We start from the raw sequence: 19,201 nt of genomic DNA on the forward strand, positions 1-19,201 counted from the left end.
CTTAAACCACTTACTTAGTATATGGTTTTACGCGCCCCTACGGCCTAACTGTAAATTGCGCTATTCAAAGTATTTCTAAGAGTAACTGGTTATGTACTTATGCCTCTGATCTCATAAAGAGTTCAGAGGAGTGTGTTAGTAAATAAATACATATATATTTTATATATATCCTGTGTGGTGTCCTTTCATTTGATATTCAAGGGGTTACATATGGTAAAACAGCTGGCTTTACACGCCCTCAAGAGTCTTTTAGCCTAAGACTGTTCTGTCCACGCTACCACTAGGATAGCTGGTCTATAAGATTGACTTACAACCATCACCATAAGGGTTGGTTGGACTGGTGCAAGGTGTTCACTAGAATAGTGATCATCATATACCAGGTCAACTTCTTACACCTGGCACTCCACGTTGCTCTCTGTCACTTGTCTCGTGTATAGATGTTTTTTTTAACTTTTATGATCTTATACTGTAAGCATCGAATAAAGTAAATTGACTGACTGACTTGTCTCGTGTGTTTCTCCAATCGCGCTCTGTATTGCTTCTGCCACCCTCGTGTTACTTCTGCCCCTCTCTGTGTTGCTGGCCACCCCCGCTTTACATTTTTTTAAAAATGCTTTATCGCTGCTTTTTAAAAAAAAAATACTAATCCAACTCAGATTGGTAAATTTTTTATTTTTTTAAAGTGACTCTTTTTGTAAGTGTGATTATGTGAGTTTCGCAAGCCTACAAAATGGTGCAGCCAGCCACGTCATAGGATTTTTATTTCCCTACCACAAAGATGAGACCCATTGGCTTTGCCACTGCTTCTTAAGACTGGACTTACACAAGCAGGGAATCCATCCGACTTCTTCTTTTGGAAAAGGGCAATTCCCAAATGTAGTCAACATTTTCATTCATCCAAAAATCTCAAAGCACAAACTTATTTAAAATAGCTGCTCTTTATTCTTGTATAATCAGTGCTTTTATTTAAAAAAAAAAAAAAAGAAAAAAGAAAAAAAAAAAGAATAAGAAGTAAGGAACACTGGCACATTTGGCTTAAATAACCCTTCAGAATCTGTTCTTGAGAGTGAGTTAAATAAACGAAACAATAAAATGCGTTGTGACTACCCGTGTATTAAATATGTTCCTGTTCTGCAATTTTGATCAGTTTTCCATGACCACTCATTGTTGAAATGTATCCGCGGAAATAATACAGGTGCCATCTGCAGCAAACTCTTGTTTTGCTCTCCGCCATTTTCTATCTGCAGGTGCTACTCTGTGTTACTTACTAATGGCTAATAAAAAAGAGGGATGCCGATGGACCGAGTGATGCTACGCGTTCAGATTCTGTCATACTGCTCATTAGTGCAATTTATTATTAGCAACTTCTTGTTTTGATTTAAGGCATCACTATTTGGAAATCAGTACCATACATTTGAACAAATGGAGTTAGCAAAATTCTTGCAGAACAATTGGCCCTTAAGTGAAAAACTGTTCACGTTTCATTAACTGTTCTCTTGGCTAAAGTAGTATCTCACAGGAGGCCCGGCTAAATCTTCATCGCCATCGGTTTCAGGAGCAAACGATACAGTCAGATCAATATATTTCCTGTTTGCAGAAGGTTTCACAAGCTTGTTCATCCTGTAAAGAAAAGGGGAGAATAGGAATGACTATGAAAATCATAACATGTATACCTATCGATTAACAATGAAGGAAAGACAAAACGTTAGACTCATGAAAATAAGTGACATCAAACAGCTGTGCAGCATTTCTCCAATTTGCAACTTTACGGAATTAAGGGCCAGATGTAGGTCGGTCGGTAACGGCTGAAAATCGGTATTTTCGGCCGTTACCGACCGGTATATGGGTGACAGGTATGTAGGGGGCATTATTTTAACGAATCGGTGAATTTACCGATTCCGAGGCACCGAGATGTAGGTGGGACTCTTCAGAGTCCCAGAGGCCTTACAGAATCGGTATTTTACCATCAAATCCAATTTGATGGTATAATACCGATTCCGGTGTGCATGCACATGTGTGCATGCACACCTATGCCATGTGACAGGCAGACCTGCCCTTAGGGCATGTATGCCTGCCACATGGCACCCGAGCCTGTTTTGGGGGTGCCAGAGGGTGTCAAAGTGACACCTCCTGCACCCTTGTGTAAATCAGTATTTACCGATTTGGTAAATACCGAATCGGTAATGCCCATTCATTCCTATGGGCTTCAAAGCCCATAGGAATGAATGGGCATTACCGATTCGGTATTTACCGAATCGGTAAATACCGAAATCTTCAGAATCGGTATTCCAGCACATCTGGAATACCTACATATCCACCCCTTAGATTTACCGATTTTTAATTACCGAATCGGTAAAATTCGGTAATTAAAAATCGGTAAATCTATTTTACCTACATCTGGGCCTAAGTATCCTGAAATGTGCCCTACAATTTAATTGGGAAAGTATTTATGGATCTAATCAAATAAGACCCATGTGGAATCAGTTACATATATGCTAATCTGCTTACTCTTGGCGTCTAACTTGAGAGTTCTTTATAACTGAAAATCAACTGATTTAGCATTTGCTCCAGAAACCAGTTATTTTTTTTCTATTACCAGCCAACACTAACCAAGCGCATGCTCTCCTTTTGCTAAATTGTACGAACTGCTGCCCCCTTGGGGAGGGATTGGCAGCGACAACGCATTTCTTTCTGACATTAAATACACTGTACTGATGAAACCAGAAATCTGTCTAGCAAAGAACTTTTAGGCCTCATACTTCATCTGGTTTGTGATGTTTGTTTGCAAGAGATCTGCACCACGTGGACAAACTCGTATTTTTCATTCCTCAGTAGAATAATCTTGAATATTCTTTTCAAAGGAAAGACAACGATCTTACTACAACAGTTCCTATTGCACAAGTTACTACTTGTGTAACGATATATCTGTAAGAGACATTAGTTAGTATTCCTTACCTTAGAATATCCCCAGGCGTCAGACTGGATCCGGAAACTTTTGCGTAGCAGTACCCTTGCGCGTCGGTAGGCGTCGTCTGCGGCTCAGCGTCCATCGTCGGCGTCGTGGGCGCCGTGATGACGTCGTCGGAGTACTTAGACGCCGCCTCCGCGTGCTGACGTCAGTTCTTAGACACAGCTTTTCCGCGCCAGAAACGCAGAGCCATGTCAAAAACACTGGTGCCAATGAAACTAGGGCCCTGAAAGGGGACAACCCTAACCCTAGATATTGGTTCGCAGAACGGGGAGGATGGGTGGGTCGGTAAGGAATCTAATACTAACTAATGTCTCTTACAGATATATCCTTACACAAGTAGTAACTTGTGCATCTGAAAGAGACACGTTAGTATTAGATTCCTTACCTTAGAATAGATACCCCAGCAATACCAACCCCGGTGGTGGGTCTGCGAACCAATAATCACACCAGAAAGTCCTGGAGGACGGAACGGCCAAAGAAGCCATCCCTCCGGACTTGGCTGTCCAGGCAGTAGTGTCTTGCAAACATGTGCAACGATGCTCACGTAGCTGCCTGACAGATGTCTTGTAAGGGCACACCCCTGCCCAGGGCAGTGGTAGCCGCCGTTGCTCGGGTAGAATGAGCCCGCAATCCAACAGGGGGCTCCTTCCTAGCCAAGGAGTAGCATGCCTGGATACACAGGATGATCCACCGGGAGATGGTCCTCTTGTGCACCGCTTTCCCCTTCTTAGCACCCACGTAACCAACAAAGAGTTGGTCATCCACCCGGAAATGGCGTGTGCGATCCAAGTAGAATGAGAGCGCACGTTTTGGGTCCAGACGGTGGAGCCGCTCTTCCTCATTAGAGGGATGCGGTGGCGGGAAGAAGGTTGGCAAGGTGATAGACTGCCCGATGTGGAAGGCCGTGACAACCTTGGGCAGGAAAGAAGGTTTGGTACGCAGCACCACTTTGTCCGGATGGACAGAAAGGAAAGGCGGAGTACAAGAAAGGGCCTGGAGCTCACTCACTCTCCTGGCAGAGGTGATGGCAACCAGGAAAGCAGTCTTCAAAGTCAGAAGGCGAAGAGGACAGTTGTGAAGTGGCTCAAAGGGAGCGCACATCAGAAACGTAAGAACCAGGTTCAAGTCCCACTGAGGCATCACAAACAGAACAGGAGGAAACATGTGTGTGATGCCCTTAAGAAATCTATTTACAATAGGGGACTTGAATAAAGAAGGTTGATCAGGCAGCCTGAGAAAGGCTGACCGGGCAGAAAGGTAGCCCTTGATAGTGCCCAGAGCAGAGCCCTGCTGGGCAAGAGAAAGAAGGAAGAGAAGAACCTCAGAAAGAGGGGCATTGAGGGGATCCACAGTCTTTGCTGTGCACCATGCCACAAATCTGTTCCACCTGCAGGCGTATATCGACTTCGTGGAGGGACGCCTGGCTGCCAGAATGATGTTACAAACTTCAGGAGGCAAGTCAAATGGCCTCAACTGTCACCGCTCAATCTCCAAGCATGGAGGTGGAGACTGGACAGGTTCGGGTGGAGGACCGTCCCCTGCTGCTGCGACAGGAGGTCCTCCTGAAGAGGCAGACGAACCAGGGGATCGACTGACAGACTGAGTAGCTCTGGATACCAGTACCTTCTCGCCCAGTCCGGAGCCACAAGGATGACTTGGGCCCGGTCGCGCTTGATCTTCTTCAGCACTCTGGGCAGAAGTGGTATAGGTGGAAAGGCGTACAACAGACCGCAACTCCACTCGCGACGAAAATCGTCTCCGAGCGAGTGCCGCCTTGGAAATTCCAACGCGCAGAACAGATGACATTGCGTGTTCTCTTCGGTGGCGAATAGATCTAACCAAGGCTCTCCCCATCGTTGAAAGAGGCCTTGCGCCACGTCCGAGTTCAGACGCCATTCGTGATCCATCATGCACCGACGGCTGAGCTCGTCCGCCCTGGCGTTCAGAGAACCTGCCAGGTGTTGAGCCACCAGGGTCACGCCCTGGCGTTCCAGCCATTGCCAAAGGCGAAGAGCCTCCTGGCAAAGGGTCCACGACCCCACCCTGCCCTGTTTGTTGCAGTACCACATGGCGGTGGTGTTGTCCGTGAACACCTGCACTACACTCCCCCGGACAGAGGGGAGGAATGCCTTCAGTGCCAGACGAATCGCCCGGAGCTCCAACAGGTTGATGTGGAGCCGGGCCTCCGCCGGAGACCAGAGGCCTCTGATCTCCGCCTCTCCCATGTGGCCTTCCCAGCCCTGGAGGAACGCGTCCGTCACAACTACGTGCTCCGTTTGGGGAAGGGAGAGGGATCTGCCGCTGACCCAATCGCGGTCCGTGAGCCACCACTGCAGCTGTCTCGCAGTGCCCACCGAGATCAGGACGTGGTCGGATAGGTTGCCCTGATGCTGGGCCCACTGAAACTTCAGGTCCCACTGCAGAGCCCGCATCCGCCACCTGGCGTGATGCACCAGTAGGATGCAGGAGGCCATCAGCCCCAGAAGCCGCAGCGTCAACCTGACCGAGACCCGGGATAACGGCTGAAAGATGGGAATCAGAGCCTGAATATCCCGGACCCGCTGTTCGAGTGGATAAACCCGAAACCGCGCCGAGTCCAGAACTGCTCCGATGAAGAGGAGCTTCTGAGAGGGGCACAGGTGTGACTTTGGCACATTGATGGAGAACCCCAGCTGGTGCAGGAGGTCTGCCGTAGTCTGGAGGTGGCTGACGACCGTCTGGGGCGAGCCCGCCTTCAACAACCAGTCGTTGAGGTAGGGGAAGACTGAAACCCCTAACCTGCGCAGATGAGCTGCGACCACCGCCATCACCTTCGTGAACACCCGTGGGGCGCTGGTAAGGCCGAAGGGGAGCACGGTAAACTGAAAGTGCTCGTGGCCAACCATGAACCGCAGGTAGCGCCGGTGGGCAGGCAGGACGGTTATGTGGAAATAAGCGTCCTGCAAGTCCAACGCTACCAACCAGTCTCCCGGGTCCAGGGCAGCTAAGACCTGAGCCAGTGTCAGCATTTTGAACTTCTCCTTCCGGAGGAAGCCGTTGACGTTCCGTAGATCCAAGATAGGGCGTAGGCCCCCTTTGCCCTTCTTGGGTACCAGAAAATAGTGGGAGTAACAACCACACCCTACTTCTGGCCCAGGAACGCGCTCGATGGCTCCCTTGGCCAAGAGGGCCGTAACTTCCTCCTGCAGAAGTCGCAAATGATCCCCCGATACACGGTGGTTCTGCGGTGGCATGGCTGGAGGAGTCGCCTCGAAGGGGAGGGAGTAGCCCCTTCGGCCGATCTGCAGCACCCACCTGTCCGATGTAACAGTGCGCCAGTGGAGGTGGTGATGGCGAACCCTGCCCCCCACTGGCGTCACATGGGCCTGAAAGCATGGACTAGGAGGGCTTTGAGGCGGATGCTGCGGGGGAAGGTGTGGACTGACCTCGCCGTTGCCCCCGACCGCCCGGACGGCGGTTCCCACGGCCGCCACCGCGTTGGGTATTGCCCTGCGGAGCGTGGCTGGCGGCACGTGTGGGCGCACCCCTTCCGTGGCCACGAAAGGAGTGAAAAGCAGCCGATTGCTGGCGCGGGGCCGAGAGGCCCAAGGACTTGGCATTAGCCCTGGAGTCCTTAAAGCGCTCAAGCGCATGGTCTGCTTTGTCGCCAAAGAGGCGACGGCCATCGAACGGCATGTCCATGAGTGTGTTCTGGACATCTGCCGAAAAGTTGGCGGACCTCAGCCAGGCGTGGCGTCTGACCGCCACCGTCGTTGCCATCGCTCTACCTAGCGAGTCGGTGGTATCCCGCCCACACCTAATGGAATATTTGGTTGCATCCCGGCCCTCCACAAGGGCTTGGCCGAGTTTGGCCCGTACCTCCAACGGACACTCTGGCAGCACTTCCGCAACCGTATCCCACAGAGTGGGTGTAACGGCCCAAGAGGCATGCGGTGTTGGAAGACCGCAGACCCAGACCAAGGGATGAGAAAATCTTTTTACCATACTGCTCATACCTCTTGGATTCCCTGTCCGGCGGGGCCGACGGGAACGCGGTCTGGGAATTGGAGGCCTGGATGACCAGGCTCTCGGGGGTGGGGTGGGTGGACAGGAAACATGGGTCGCCCGGGGCTGGGCGGTGGCGTCTGGCCACGTTCCTATCTACGGACGAACCTGTAGCGGGCTTGGACCAAGTGCCCAGAAGAACGTCGGTCAAGGCCTCATTAAAGGGCAGCAGAGGCTCGGCCGAGGCTCGGTCCTTAAACTGCGGTTTAAGGACCTCAGTGAGGAGATTAGTCCTCACGGCCGCGACGGGGAGCTCAAGGCCCAAGGCCTTGGCAGCCCTCATCAGCACCACACTGTAGGTTGCCCCCTCCTCCGAAGCCACGGCAGGAGGGGAGACAAAACCAGTGTCTGGAGAGGTGTCCAGGCCACTGGCCTCCCCAAGGTCTCCTGCCCAGTCCTCGTGAGACTGACACTCCCTGGTCAGAGGGTCCTCAGACCCCTCCCAGTCCTCTTCAGCACCCATCTCCTGAAACTCAGGGTTCTCAACTAATGGGGCCTGTTCATAGAAGTGAAACTCCCCAAACGACGTCTGGAGCGGCGCCCATCGGGGCCGTCCCGGCGCCTGAACAGGAACGAAGGAGGAACCGGGGACGGCGCCGCCCGAGGACGGCGCCGCAGGCGACACCTGAGGGTCCGACGCCGGGGAGGTCGTAAGGTCCACCGGCGACGAACCCGAACCCGAAGGAGGTCAGCGGCGTCCTGTGGCGCCGGGCCCGAAGGCGCCGGCGGCCCCGGAACAACTGAACCCCTCGGCGCCGGGCCCGAAGGCGCCGGCGGCGTCGGGATAGCGGGAACCTGCGGCGCCACGCCCGAAGGCGCCGGCGGCGTCGTGGCCGTAGCACCCGACGGCGTCGGGGCCGATCCCCCCGACCCGCTAGGGGTCCCAGACGGGTCCGCTGGGCCCGAAGGCGCCGCGGAGCCCGTCGGAGGAGAGAGTTTCCTCATGAGGAAGCGCTCGATCTCCTCCGGCGTCGCGTTTAGCCAAGGGACCGGAGGGTGTGGAGCTGAATGCGGCGCCTGCGACTCCGGCGGAGCCGCGTGGGCGGTGTCACCCAAACCCCCGGCCGCATCGCGTGAGCGTCGGGGGGGAGTCCCAAGAGCGATGACGCCGCTTGGACTTCTTGTGCCTCTTACCTGACGACGACTTCGACCCGGAGGAGTGCGGCCTACTCTCGGAGCTGTGGTGGCTCCGAGCCCGCGACCTGTCCCTCGACCTCCCATGGGACCGGGACCTCTCGCGGCGCGGGACCGACTGCCGGAGTTCGAGTCGCCTGCGGGACCGCTTCCGCCTGGCTTTCGAAGAGAGGGCCCGGCAGTCGGAGCAGGCCTTGTCGTCGTGATCGACGCCGAGACAAGTTAAACACCGGCGGTGAGGATCCGTGACCGACATCAGGCGGTCGCAATCCTCGCAGTGCTTAAAGCCGGGCATCCCTACGGCACCAATCGGAGTCGAAAGACTTTGAGAAACGATCAAAAAACCATCAAAAAAGTTAGTCAAAAAATTAATAGGGTTACTGCTTTTTCCAGATCTGCACTGCTGGCGCAGAAAAAAGAAGAACTGACGTCAGCACGCGGAGGCGGCGTCTAAGTACTCCGACGACATCATCTCGGCGCCCACGACGCTGACGACGGACGCGGAGCCGCAGACGACGCCTACCGACGCGCAAGGGTACTGCTACGCAAAAGTTTCCGGATCCAGTTTGACGCCTGGGGATATTCTAAGGTAAGGAATCTAATACTAACGTGTCTCTTTCAGATCAGGATTACACCTAGCAATTTTAGCTGAAGCACATACAATGCAACAATATTTGTTTCAGTATAGGTAGTGTTTGTGAAAAGCTATATGTTGGAAAATTATGAGAGATATTCTTAATGTTTATAATTTCAGCTGTTTCACTGTGCTTAATTCTGATTGGTTGAATTTACGGCAACCAGGCAGAACCGTCGGAAATGTATGAAATCCTTTGTTCAGAAAAGTGAGGTCTGCTTGGATGTAAGAGAGGTCTCTCCTTACTGACCTCTGGTGGCGAATCATGTCTGATTACTCTCCCATTTAATTCTTTGTATTTTGCTGACCAGAACTTCAGTGAGTTGTTTGATTGATTCTACTTTAACTGAGCTTTGCACTTTGATTTACAGATAGATCGATTATAACTACATTTATCAACTTCAGTAGGACAAAAGAACAAGTTACTTACCTTTGGTAACCATATATCTAAAAGAGACATAGATTAGTTATAGATTTCTTCCCTTAGAATTACCCCCAGGCGTCAGACAGGATCCAAAGAATTTTTTCGTCAGTAGTACCTCTGCGCATCGAAGGTGGCATCGGTCGGCTTTGTGTTCGACGTTGGCGTCATGCTTGCCGGGATGACGTTGCAATGTACTACAAAAAAAGTTGCCAATGCTGCTAATATTCAAAAATCAATTATTTGTCTCCCTCACACACGAATATAACACTATGTGAAAAGTATCTGATTTTGAGAATCAATCCTTTTGATTTTTATTTTATTTCAAATTTTCATTGTTTCATTTACTTTTTATACATTTTATACATTCCAAGGAAACATTTCAAAAAGACATAGCATAAACAAACATTTAATCATTGTTGTATCACATCCCCTTCATATCATTCATACACAATATCACTAAAGATCTTTGTCATACATACTCAACACACACTCACACTCCTAAAACTCTAATATCAAAAGCTTTTTTTTATACAGATTATATACAATTTTTTAAGGAAACCATAGAATCTAATTTCAAAGCGTAAATCATTATAATACAAGTATCATTAATTTTCTTATGGTTTCGACATAACAAGGTCTACGCGTTTCGAACTCTCTTTAATGCGGAGTTCTCATCAGGACCATAGACTGTAAATGAAAAAAGAGAGGGGAGACCTTATTAGTTGTTTGTTTGTTTCTAAAGTGAAGACTGGTATAGGCTCAACAGCCACCTCTCTACCTCTTACCTCTCTAGTCGTCAGACAAATTTGAAATCCTTAAATCACCAACAACCGCGAAGCGGGACCACCTAAATGGTAAATGAACATATTGATGTTCTTTCTATAGTTGCCGCATGCATCAGTGCTCAAACTGCATCAAAAACAATCACCCACTGCTTTCTTGTGGTTGGACGCCTCTCTTTACTCTGTGGAAGAGAACAGGCATTATATTTAATTAAACGGACCTGGTCACTACGCTGATTAGTCTGTGGTCTATTGGAAGAATAACTGGGTGTCTTACCTATTTTGTTGTTCTTTTTGTCCACACGCGAATTGCGGAGGGGACGGGGGGGATTTTTATTTTCTTATACAGCGATGAGCCTGGAAGGTGGATAAGTGCATTTTAGTTGGGGCGACGCGCTGTCCATAGCATTATATGGCAGATCTTTTCTCAACTAGTGTTGTTCAATAGTGCTCACCTTTCGTTCGTTCCGTTTTCCGATTCAATCAGGATCCGGTCTCTCAGTCTCAAGCATTCTGTATTCTTCCGCGTATGTTTCCGTGTTTTTATCCGTGTCACATGGTTTCCATCTTAAAGTGGCCAGGATTCCTGGGTATCACACTGTTTTTTTGTGTTTAGCCGGCATTGTTTAAAACATTGGATGCTGAATACCTTATCTTGGGTTCACATTTCGGTGATTGTGTAGGGTGTCTATACAGATACTTTAAAAGTTGGCGATTTCTTCTTTACATTTCGTTCCGGGGGGCCATCTTGCATTGGGGAACTCGTTCACAAGGTTGTGAACTATACTGTAGGTTCATTGGCTGCCATGTTTCAGCGATGTCAAGAGAACATTTTAAGATCACAATCCTGATCATCCTTACAATTTGTACATTTCGGACAGTTAATTTAGTCCCTCGAAGGCTGAATTAAATTTCACAATCATCATTGCTTCTTTTCGTGCAAGTTATGCTTCCAAATCCCCACCTCTTAAGTCCTGTTCAACTTTAGCAATAACTGTCCATCGCAGTTCATTATCTCCATGATTTCTTATTTGCCAGTGATTCACCAATGGAGCATTCGGGACTTTTCGTTTTAGTCGCGATCTATGTTGTTGAATTCTTGTACGAATCTCTTGATTCGTTTTGCCGATATAAAGCAAATTACATGGGCACTTAATCCCATATATCACGTACCGTGATTTGCAATTTGTAAAAGTATAGTGTTTCCACGTTAATACCCAAATTCCAACATGCTAAAAAAGGTGGTGAACAACAACTGGCATTTGGTGACAAATCTATGCGAAGAATTAAAGAAACCTCCCCTATTTGCTTTCAAGAAAGAATCAAGTATAGCAAATAGGTTGGTGAGAGCAGCATTACCTATAAAAACACAATCAACTTTAAGGACCATGATTGCATTACCTCCTGTCATGGTCCACCACAAATTTGGTGGATGCAACTGTTGTGATTCCACTGAAGAAGGGTCTACTTTCAAATACAACGAAATAACGTGGAAACACTATACTTTTACAAATTGCAAATCACGGTACATGATATATGGGATTAAGTGCCCATGTAATTTGCTTTATATCGGCAAAACGAATCAAGAGATTCGTACAAGAATTCAACAACATAGATCGCGACTAAAACGAAAAGTCCCCAATGCTCCATTGGTGAATCACTGGCAAATAAGAAATCATGGAGATAATGAACTGCGATGGACAGTTATTGCTAAAGTTGAACAGGACTTAAGAGGTGGGGATTTGGAAGCATAACTTGCACGAAAAGAAGCAATGATGATTGTGAAATTTAATTCAGCCTTCGAGGGACTAAATTAACTGTCCGAAATGTACAAATTGTAAGGATGATCAGGATTGTGATCTTAAAATGTTCTCTTGACATCGCTGAAACATGGCAGCCAATGAACCTACAGTATAGTTCACAACCTTGTGAACGAGTTCCCCAATGCAAGATGGCCCCCCGGAACGAAATGTAAAGAAGAAATCGCCAACTTTTAAAGTATCTGTATAGACACCCTACACAATCACCGAAATGTGAACCCAAGATAAGGTATTCAGCATCCAATGTTTTAAACAATGCCGGCTAAACACAAAAAAACAGTGCGATACACAGGAATTCTGGCCACTTTAAGATGGAAACCATGTGACACGGATAAAAACACGGAAACATACGCAGAAGAATACAGAATGCTTGAGACTGAGAGACCGGATCCTGATTGAATCGGAAAACGGAACGAAGGAAAGGTGAGCACTATTGAACAACACTAGTTGAGAAAATATCTGCCATATAATGCTATGGATAGCGCGTCACCCCAACTAAAATGCACTTTTCCACCTTCCAGGCTCATCGCGGGCTCTGTTCAAGTAAATAAAAATCCCCCCCGTCCCCTCCGCAATTCACGTGTGGACAAAAAGAACAACAAAATAGGTAAGACACCCAGTTATTCTTCCAATAGACCAAATACTAATCAGCGTAGTGACCAGGTCGATTTAATTAAATATAACGCCTGTTCTCTTAAGCAGAGTAAAGAGAGGCGTCCAACCACAAGAAAGCAGTGAGTGATTGTTTTTGATGCAGTTTGAGCACTGATGCATGCGGTAACTATAGAAAGAACACCAATATGTTTATTTACCATTTAGGTGGTACCGCTTCGCGGTTGTTGGTGATTTAAGGATTTCAAATTTGTCTGACGACTAGAGAGGGAAGAGGTAGAGAGGTGGCTGTTGAGCCTATACCAGTCTTCACTTTAGAAACAAACAAACAACTAATAAGGGTCTCCCCTCTCTTTTTTCATTTACAGTCTATGGTCCTGATGAGAACTCCGCTTTAAAGAGAGTTCGAAACGCGTAGACCTTGTTATGTCGAAACCATAAGAAAATCAAATGATACTTGTATTATAGTGATTTACGCTTTGAAATTAGATTCTATGGTTTCCTTAATTTTTTTTATATAATCTGTATAAAAAAAGCTTTTGATATTAGAGTGTTAGGAGTGTGAGTGTGTGTTGAGTATGTATGACAAAGATCTTTAGTGATAGTGTGTATGAATGATATGAAGGAGATGTGATACAACAATGATTAAATGTTTGTTTATGTTATGTCTTTTTGAAATGTTTCCTTGGAATGTATAAAATGTATAAAAAGTAAATGAAACAATGAAAATTTGAAATAAAATAAAAATCAAAAGGATTGATTAAAAAAATCAGATACTTCTCACATAGTGTTCTATTCGTGTGTGAGGGAGACAAATAATTGATTTTTGAATATTAGCAGCATTGGCAACTTTTTTTTTAGTACATATAAAGGCAGGGTTTGGCCTTGCTGCTTGGGATCCCATACCCAGTGGTGTTTAGTTATTGGGATGACGTTGCGGCAGCTACTTAGATGCCGCACTCGCGCGCTGACGTCCGTTCTTATACATAACATTCCAAGCCAGAAGCGCAGAGCCATGCAAAACACTGACCAGTGGTGCACAAAACTTGGGCCCTGAAAGGAAGTCCTTAACCCTAGAAGTCAGTTTGCAGAACGGGGAGGATGGGTGGGGCGTTAAGGAATCTATAACTAATCTATGTCTCTTACAGATATATCGTTACCAAAGGTAAGTTACTTGTTCATCTGAAATAGACAATTAGTTATAGATTCCTTGCCTTAGAATAGATACCCCAGCAATACCAACCCCGGAGGAGGGTCTGCGAACCAAGTTCACACCAGAAAATCCTGGAGAACAGAACGGCCAAAGAAGCTGTCCTTCCGGACTTGGCTGTCCAGGCAGTAGTGGTTTGTACATGTGTGCAGAGATACCCATGTAGCTGTGTGACAGATGTCATTGAGAGGAACACCACGTCAAAAAGCAGATAGTAGCTGCCGTCGCCCTGGTGGAATGGGCACGCAGCCCCACTGGAGGCTCCTTCTTTGCCAAGGAATAGCAAGCTTTGATGCACAAAACAACCCACCTAGAGATGGTCCGTTTGTGCACGGCCTGACCTTTTTTGGCACCCACGTAGCCGACAAAGAGATGGTTATACACCTGGAATTGTTTGGTGCGATCCAAATAAAACGAAAGTGCATGTTTTGGATCCAGACGGTGGAGCTTCACTTCCTCCTTAGAAGGATGGGGAGGCGGAAAGAAGGTGGGCAAAGTGATTGTTTGACCAATGTGGAAAGAAATAACCCCTTTAGGAAGAATGGATGGCCTGGTTCTTAGGACGACCTTGTCCGAATGAACCGCCAGAAAAGGAGGTTTCGAAGAAAAAACCTGGCGCTCACTCAACCTGCGAGCAGAAGTGATGGCAACCAGAAAGGCGGTCTTTAAAATAAGAAGTCTTTGAGGACAGTTATGAAGCGGCTCAAAAGGAGTGCACATAAGGTAAGTAATAACCAAGTTCAAGTCCCACTGAGGCATTACGAAGGGAACAGGAGGAGAAAGATGAGTAATGCCCATATGGAAGCGATTTACAACAGGAGACTTGAAAAGAGAAGTCTGATCAGGAAGCCTAAGAAAGGCTGAAATGGCTGAGAGGTAGCCCTTCAGAGTGCTCAGAGCAGAGCCCTGCTGGGCCAAAGACAGGAGGAACAAGAGAACCTCAGAAAGAGGGGCAGAAAGGGGATCCACGGCCTTTGCTGTGGACCATGCCACTAATTTGTTCCATCTGCAGGCGTATACCGTCTTAGTCAAGGGACGCCTGGCTGCCAAGATAACATCATAGACTTTGGGAGGAAGGTCGAAGTCCACCAACTCTCACCGCTCAAACTCCACGCAAGGAGGTGGAAGCTGAACAGGTTCGGGTGGAGGACCGTCCCCAGTTGCTGCAACAGAAGATCCTCCCGAAGAAGCAGTAGGATCGGAGGCTCGATGGCCATGTGTAATAGCTCGGGATACCAGACTCTTCGTGCCCAATCCGGAGCCAAAAGAATGACTTGGGTATGGTCATGCTTGATCTTCTTCAGCACTCTGGGCAGAAGTTGTATAGGTGGAAAGGCGTATAGAAGACCGCAACTCCACTTGTGACGAAAAGCATCGCCTAGCGAGTTCCGCCTTTGAAATTCCAATGCGCAGAACTGCTGACATTGCGCATTCTCTTCGGTGGCGAATAGTTCTAACCAAGGCTCTCCCCACTGCTGAAAGAGACCTTGCACCACCTCCGAGTGAAGACGCCATTCGTGATCCATCATGCACCTGCGGCTGAGTTTCTCTGCCCTGGCATTGAGTGAACCTGCCAGGTGTTGCACCACCAGAGATGTGCCCTGATGTTCCAGCCATGTCCAGAGACGGAGAGCCTCTTGACATAGCGTCCTCACCCCACCCCGCCCTGTTTGTTGCAGTACCACATGGAGGTGGTTTTGTCCGTGAACACCTACACCACTCTTCCCCGGACAGAGGGAAGAAAGGCTTTAAGTGTAAGCCGGGTCGCCCGCAGCTCCAGAAGGTTGATTTGGAGCCCGGACTCCGCCAGAAACCAGAGCCCTCTGATCTCCACCTCTCCCATGTGGCCGCCTCACCCCAAAAGTGACGCATCCATTAAGACTGTGAACTCTGGTTGGAGAAGGGAGAGGGATCCGCCGTTGACCCAATCCTGGTTCGTTAGCCACCACTGCAATTGTTGTGCAGTGCCCTCCGAGGCCTGAACTCAATCGGACAGATTCCCCTGATACTGTGCCCACTGGAACTTCAGGTCCCACTGCAGAGACCGCATACGCCACCTAGCGCACAAGTTACTTACCTTCGGTAACAATATATCTGTACGAAACAGTAGTTAGTGTTAGATTCCTTACCTTAGAATATCCCCAGGCGTCAGACTGGATCCGGAAAGTTTTCGTCAGCATTACCCTTTCGCGTCGGTAGGCGTTGTCTGCGGCTCCACGTCCGTCGTGATTGCCGGAATGACGTTGGAGTACATAGAGGCCGCCCTCGCGCGCTGACGTCAGTTCTGTACATAGCTTTCCGCGCCAGGAACGCAGAGCCATGCAAGAAACCAACACTGGTGCTATGAAACTAGGGCCTTCAAAGGGAGCTACCTTAACCCTAGATATCGGTTCGCAGAACGGGGAGGATGGGTGGGGCAGTAAGGAATCTAACACTAACTACTGTTTCTTACAGATATATTGTTACCAAAGGTAAGTAACTTGTGCATCTGAAAGAAACAGATTAGTGTTAGATTCCTTACCTTAGAATAGATACCCCAGCAATACCAACCCCGGTGGTGGGTCTGCGAACCAAGATCACACAAGAAAGTCCTGGAGAACGGAACGGCCGAAAAAAGCCATCTCTCCGGACTTGGCTGTCCAGGCAGTAGTGCTTAGGAAACGTGTGCAGCGAGGCCCACGTAGCTGCCTGACAGATGTCCAGAAAGGGGATTCGCGACCCAGGGCAGTAGTAGCCGCCGTGCCCCGAGTGGAATGGGCCCGCAGCCCAACAGGAGGCTCCTTTTTCGCCAAGGAGTAACAGACCTTGATGCACAAAACGACCCACCGAGAGATGGTCCGTTTGTGCACCGCCCGTCCCTTCTTAGCGCCCACGTAACCAAGAAAGAGCTGGTCATCCGCCCGGAACTGGCGTGTGCGGTCTAGATAAAAGGAGAGCGCACGTTTTGAATCCAGACGGTGGAGCCTCTCTTCCTCTTTCGAGGGATGCGGAGGTGGAAAGAAGGTGGGTTAGGTGATGGACTGCCCGATATGAAAGGCTATAACCACCTTGAGCAGGAAAGAAGAAAGAGTTCTCAAAACAACTTTGTCCGGATGGATAGAGAGGAAAGGAGGCTTAGAAGACAGAGCCTGGAGCTCACTCACTCTCCTGGCAGAGGTAATGGCCACCATAAAAACAGTTTTAAGAGTCAGAAGACGAAGAGGACAGTTGTGCAGTGGCTCGAATGGAGCGCACATCAGATAAGTTAGTACAAGGTTCAAGTCCCACTGAGGCATCACGAAGGGAACTGAAGGGAACATGTGGGTGATGCCTTTCAAGTATCTATTTACAACAGGGGACTTGAAAAGAGAAGGCTGATCAGGAAGCCTCAAGAAGGCGGAAATGGCCAAGACCTGGCCCTTGATAGTGCCCAGAGCAGAGCCCTGCGGGGCAAAAGAAGGAAGAGGAGAACCTCTGAAATGGGGGCAGAAAGTGGATCCACAGCCTTTGCTGTGCACCATGCCACAAATTTGTTCCAACTGCAGGTGTATACCGATTTTGTGGAGGGACGCCTGGCTGCCCGAATCACATCACAGACTTCAGGAGGCAAGTCAAATGGCCTCAACTGTCGCCGCTCAATCTCCACGCATGTAGGTGGAGACTGGACAAGTTCTGGTGGAGGACCGTCCCCTATTGCTGCGACAGAAGGTCTGTAGGAGAGTGGGGTCTGTAATCCTATAGTCACCCCAGATTTTTGCTTTTTGCTTTACTGGTTTACGACTTTCCCTGGCTGTGGGCCTGCTAATCAGACCCACAGCCTAGCTGTTCTCTCTCTAAATTGACATCCATGTACTTTAGGTGCATTTACCAATTGGTACTGGACCACCTTATCAGTCCCTGTACAGTGTACCTTAGGTACCCAGGGCATAGGTGTACCCAGGGCCTACCAGGGGCTGAAGCATGTATTATGCCACCCCTGGCTGGCCATCTAAACTGACACAACTGGCTGCTAATACAGCTGGGGCAAGGTGGTGTAATCACCCTTTGCTGTAGATATAGTTACCTATATCTAACCCCAAAATGGACACATATATCCCTATCAGTCACTCCTATGGCAGGCCTTATCAATCCTGAAGGCAGAGTGCTTGGAATTATGTGAGATGGTGCTCTGGCATGAGCTGAGCCCGTCTGCAGCTTGCGGAACCAAGTCCTAATAGCTGTTCCATGATAACGCTATACCATATACTCTTAAGTGCATTATAATCCTCGCGGTTGAATGCTAACTCTGGTATAACATTATCAAAACATGTCGAGTAAGGTGTCATACGAATTGGAATACTACCCCCTCGCCAATTCTGGTGACGGGGGTAGCATTCCACCCTTCTAGAGGGACACGACATGTATGTAACTGTGAACCCCGGTTAAAGTTCACTCGAGCCTTGGCATCACAAAATGGATGCTGCCACCACAGACACAAGTCTGATCTCCTGCTGCTGGGAGTCCTTCCAGCGAGGGAGGCTTGGACAAAGGGTTTCCTGCCTTGGGAGGTGCTAGCACCATCCCAGACAGGATATTGTTTATTGGGTAGGACAGGCTTGAAAGGAATGAGACATGCCTAGGGCACACAAGGTGCCCTGTGCATACACCGGTTCAAACCAGTTGCTGGGCCATCCCTGCCCCAGCTCTGGCGCGAAAACCGGACAAAGGATAGGGGGTGTAACCAGCCCCCTTCCTCGTCCCACCCATGGGAGGGACCTAGTCACTAGTGCAGTCCCCTTTAGGAGAATAAAGGTAGGAGCTGGTCCCATTCCAAATGAGATTATCCTGAACAACTTTACAAGAAGAAACTCTGGACTTCGACGTTCTGCTTCACAGAAGACTGAAGAATCTCCCTTGTGGGCAAGGCGTGTCCACCCTGCAACTGCAGGCACCATCAAGCGTCCAGCGGCTTCACTTTGTCGTCTTCCCTCGAGGATCCAGACTTCAGAGCCCGACGAGACCCGGATTCCCAGACATCTCCGACCTCAACTCACATCTGCAGCACAGCTGAGATCCGTGGGTGCGACAAGACACGTGGAACCGGCCATCTTGGAGAAACTGCACTTCGCTTCCAGCACGACTCCCGAGGTAAACTCGACCAAGTGCTTTGGGGATTGAGAAGCCCCAGCCCCGAGCAGCCCCTGCACAGAAGATCAGCCCTCCAGGTTCCACGAGATCTGCGTGGGGCCCTTCTGCTTGTTTGCTGCTCGACGCGTTGTCTGGTCACTTGCCGGCTGGCTAGTGACCTCCTAGACGACGAACTTTGAAAACTACACTGCTGGTCTGGTTGCTCCAGACTGGCCCTTGCTCCCTTCCAAAAGAGGAGCACCCTGGACCCTCCTGGTCCACTCCAGACGCCGTTTCCACTCACCGCGCGGGTTGCCTTTGCCAAGGCCTGTTGATTCCAAATCCGGATCCGACACCGCCGACAGCGAGAGCCTGCGTGGGACAGCTCGTGCCTCCATCCTGGTCGTCGAAGACACCTCCTGGTCCACGTGGCTGCAGAGACAAGCGTCCACTCTTCACCTGATCGCGACGACGACATCTGGTTC

At 49.0% G+C, this 19,201-nt stretch overlaps 1 protein-coding gene across 4 annotated transcripts in view; it reads right to left on the reverse strand.

The window, feature by feature from the left end:
- Positions 1-922: 922 nt before the first annotated feature.
- The window catches only part of UBA6 (ubiquitin like modifier activating enzyme 6), a 1,111,768-nt gene continuing 1,093,489 nt past the window's right edge, over positions 923-19,201 (reverse strand). For 3 of the 4 annotated variants that reach the window (XM_078676253.1, XM_078676254.1, XM_078676252.1), the window contains exon 33: positions 923-1,620. In XM_078676253.1, the coding sequence (XP_078532379.1) occupies positions 1,485-1,620 (136 nt within the window). In that variant the 3' untranslated portion in view covers positions 923-1,484. The remainder of the gene's footprint in view (positions 1,621-19,201) is intronic. The other variant, XM_078676255.1, reaches the window with a different exon arrangement.

Source organism: Lissotriton helveticus, chromosome 2_1, assembly GCF_964261635.1.
Source record: "Lissotriton helveticus chromosome 2_1, aLisHel1.1, whole genome shotgun sequence".
Taxonomy (NCBI): domain Eukaryota; kingdom Metazoa; phylum Chordata; class Amphibia; order Caudata; family Salamandridae; genus Lissotriton; species Lissotriton helveticus.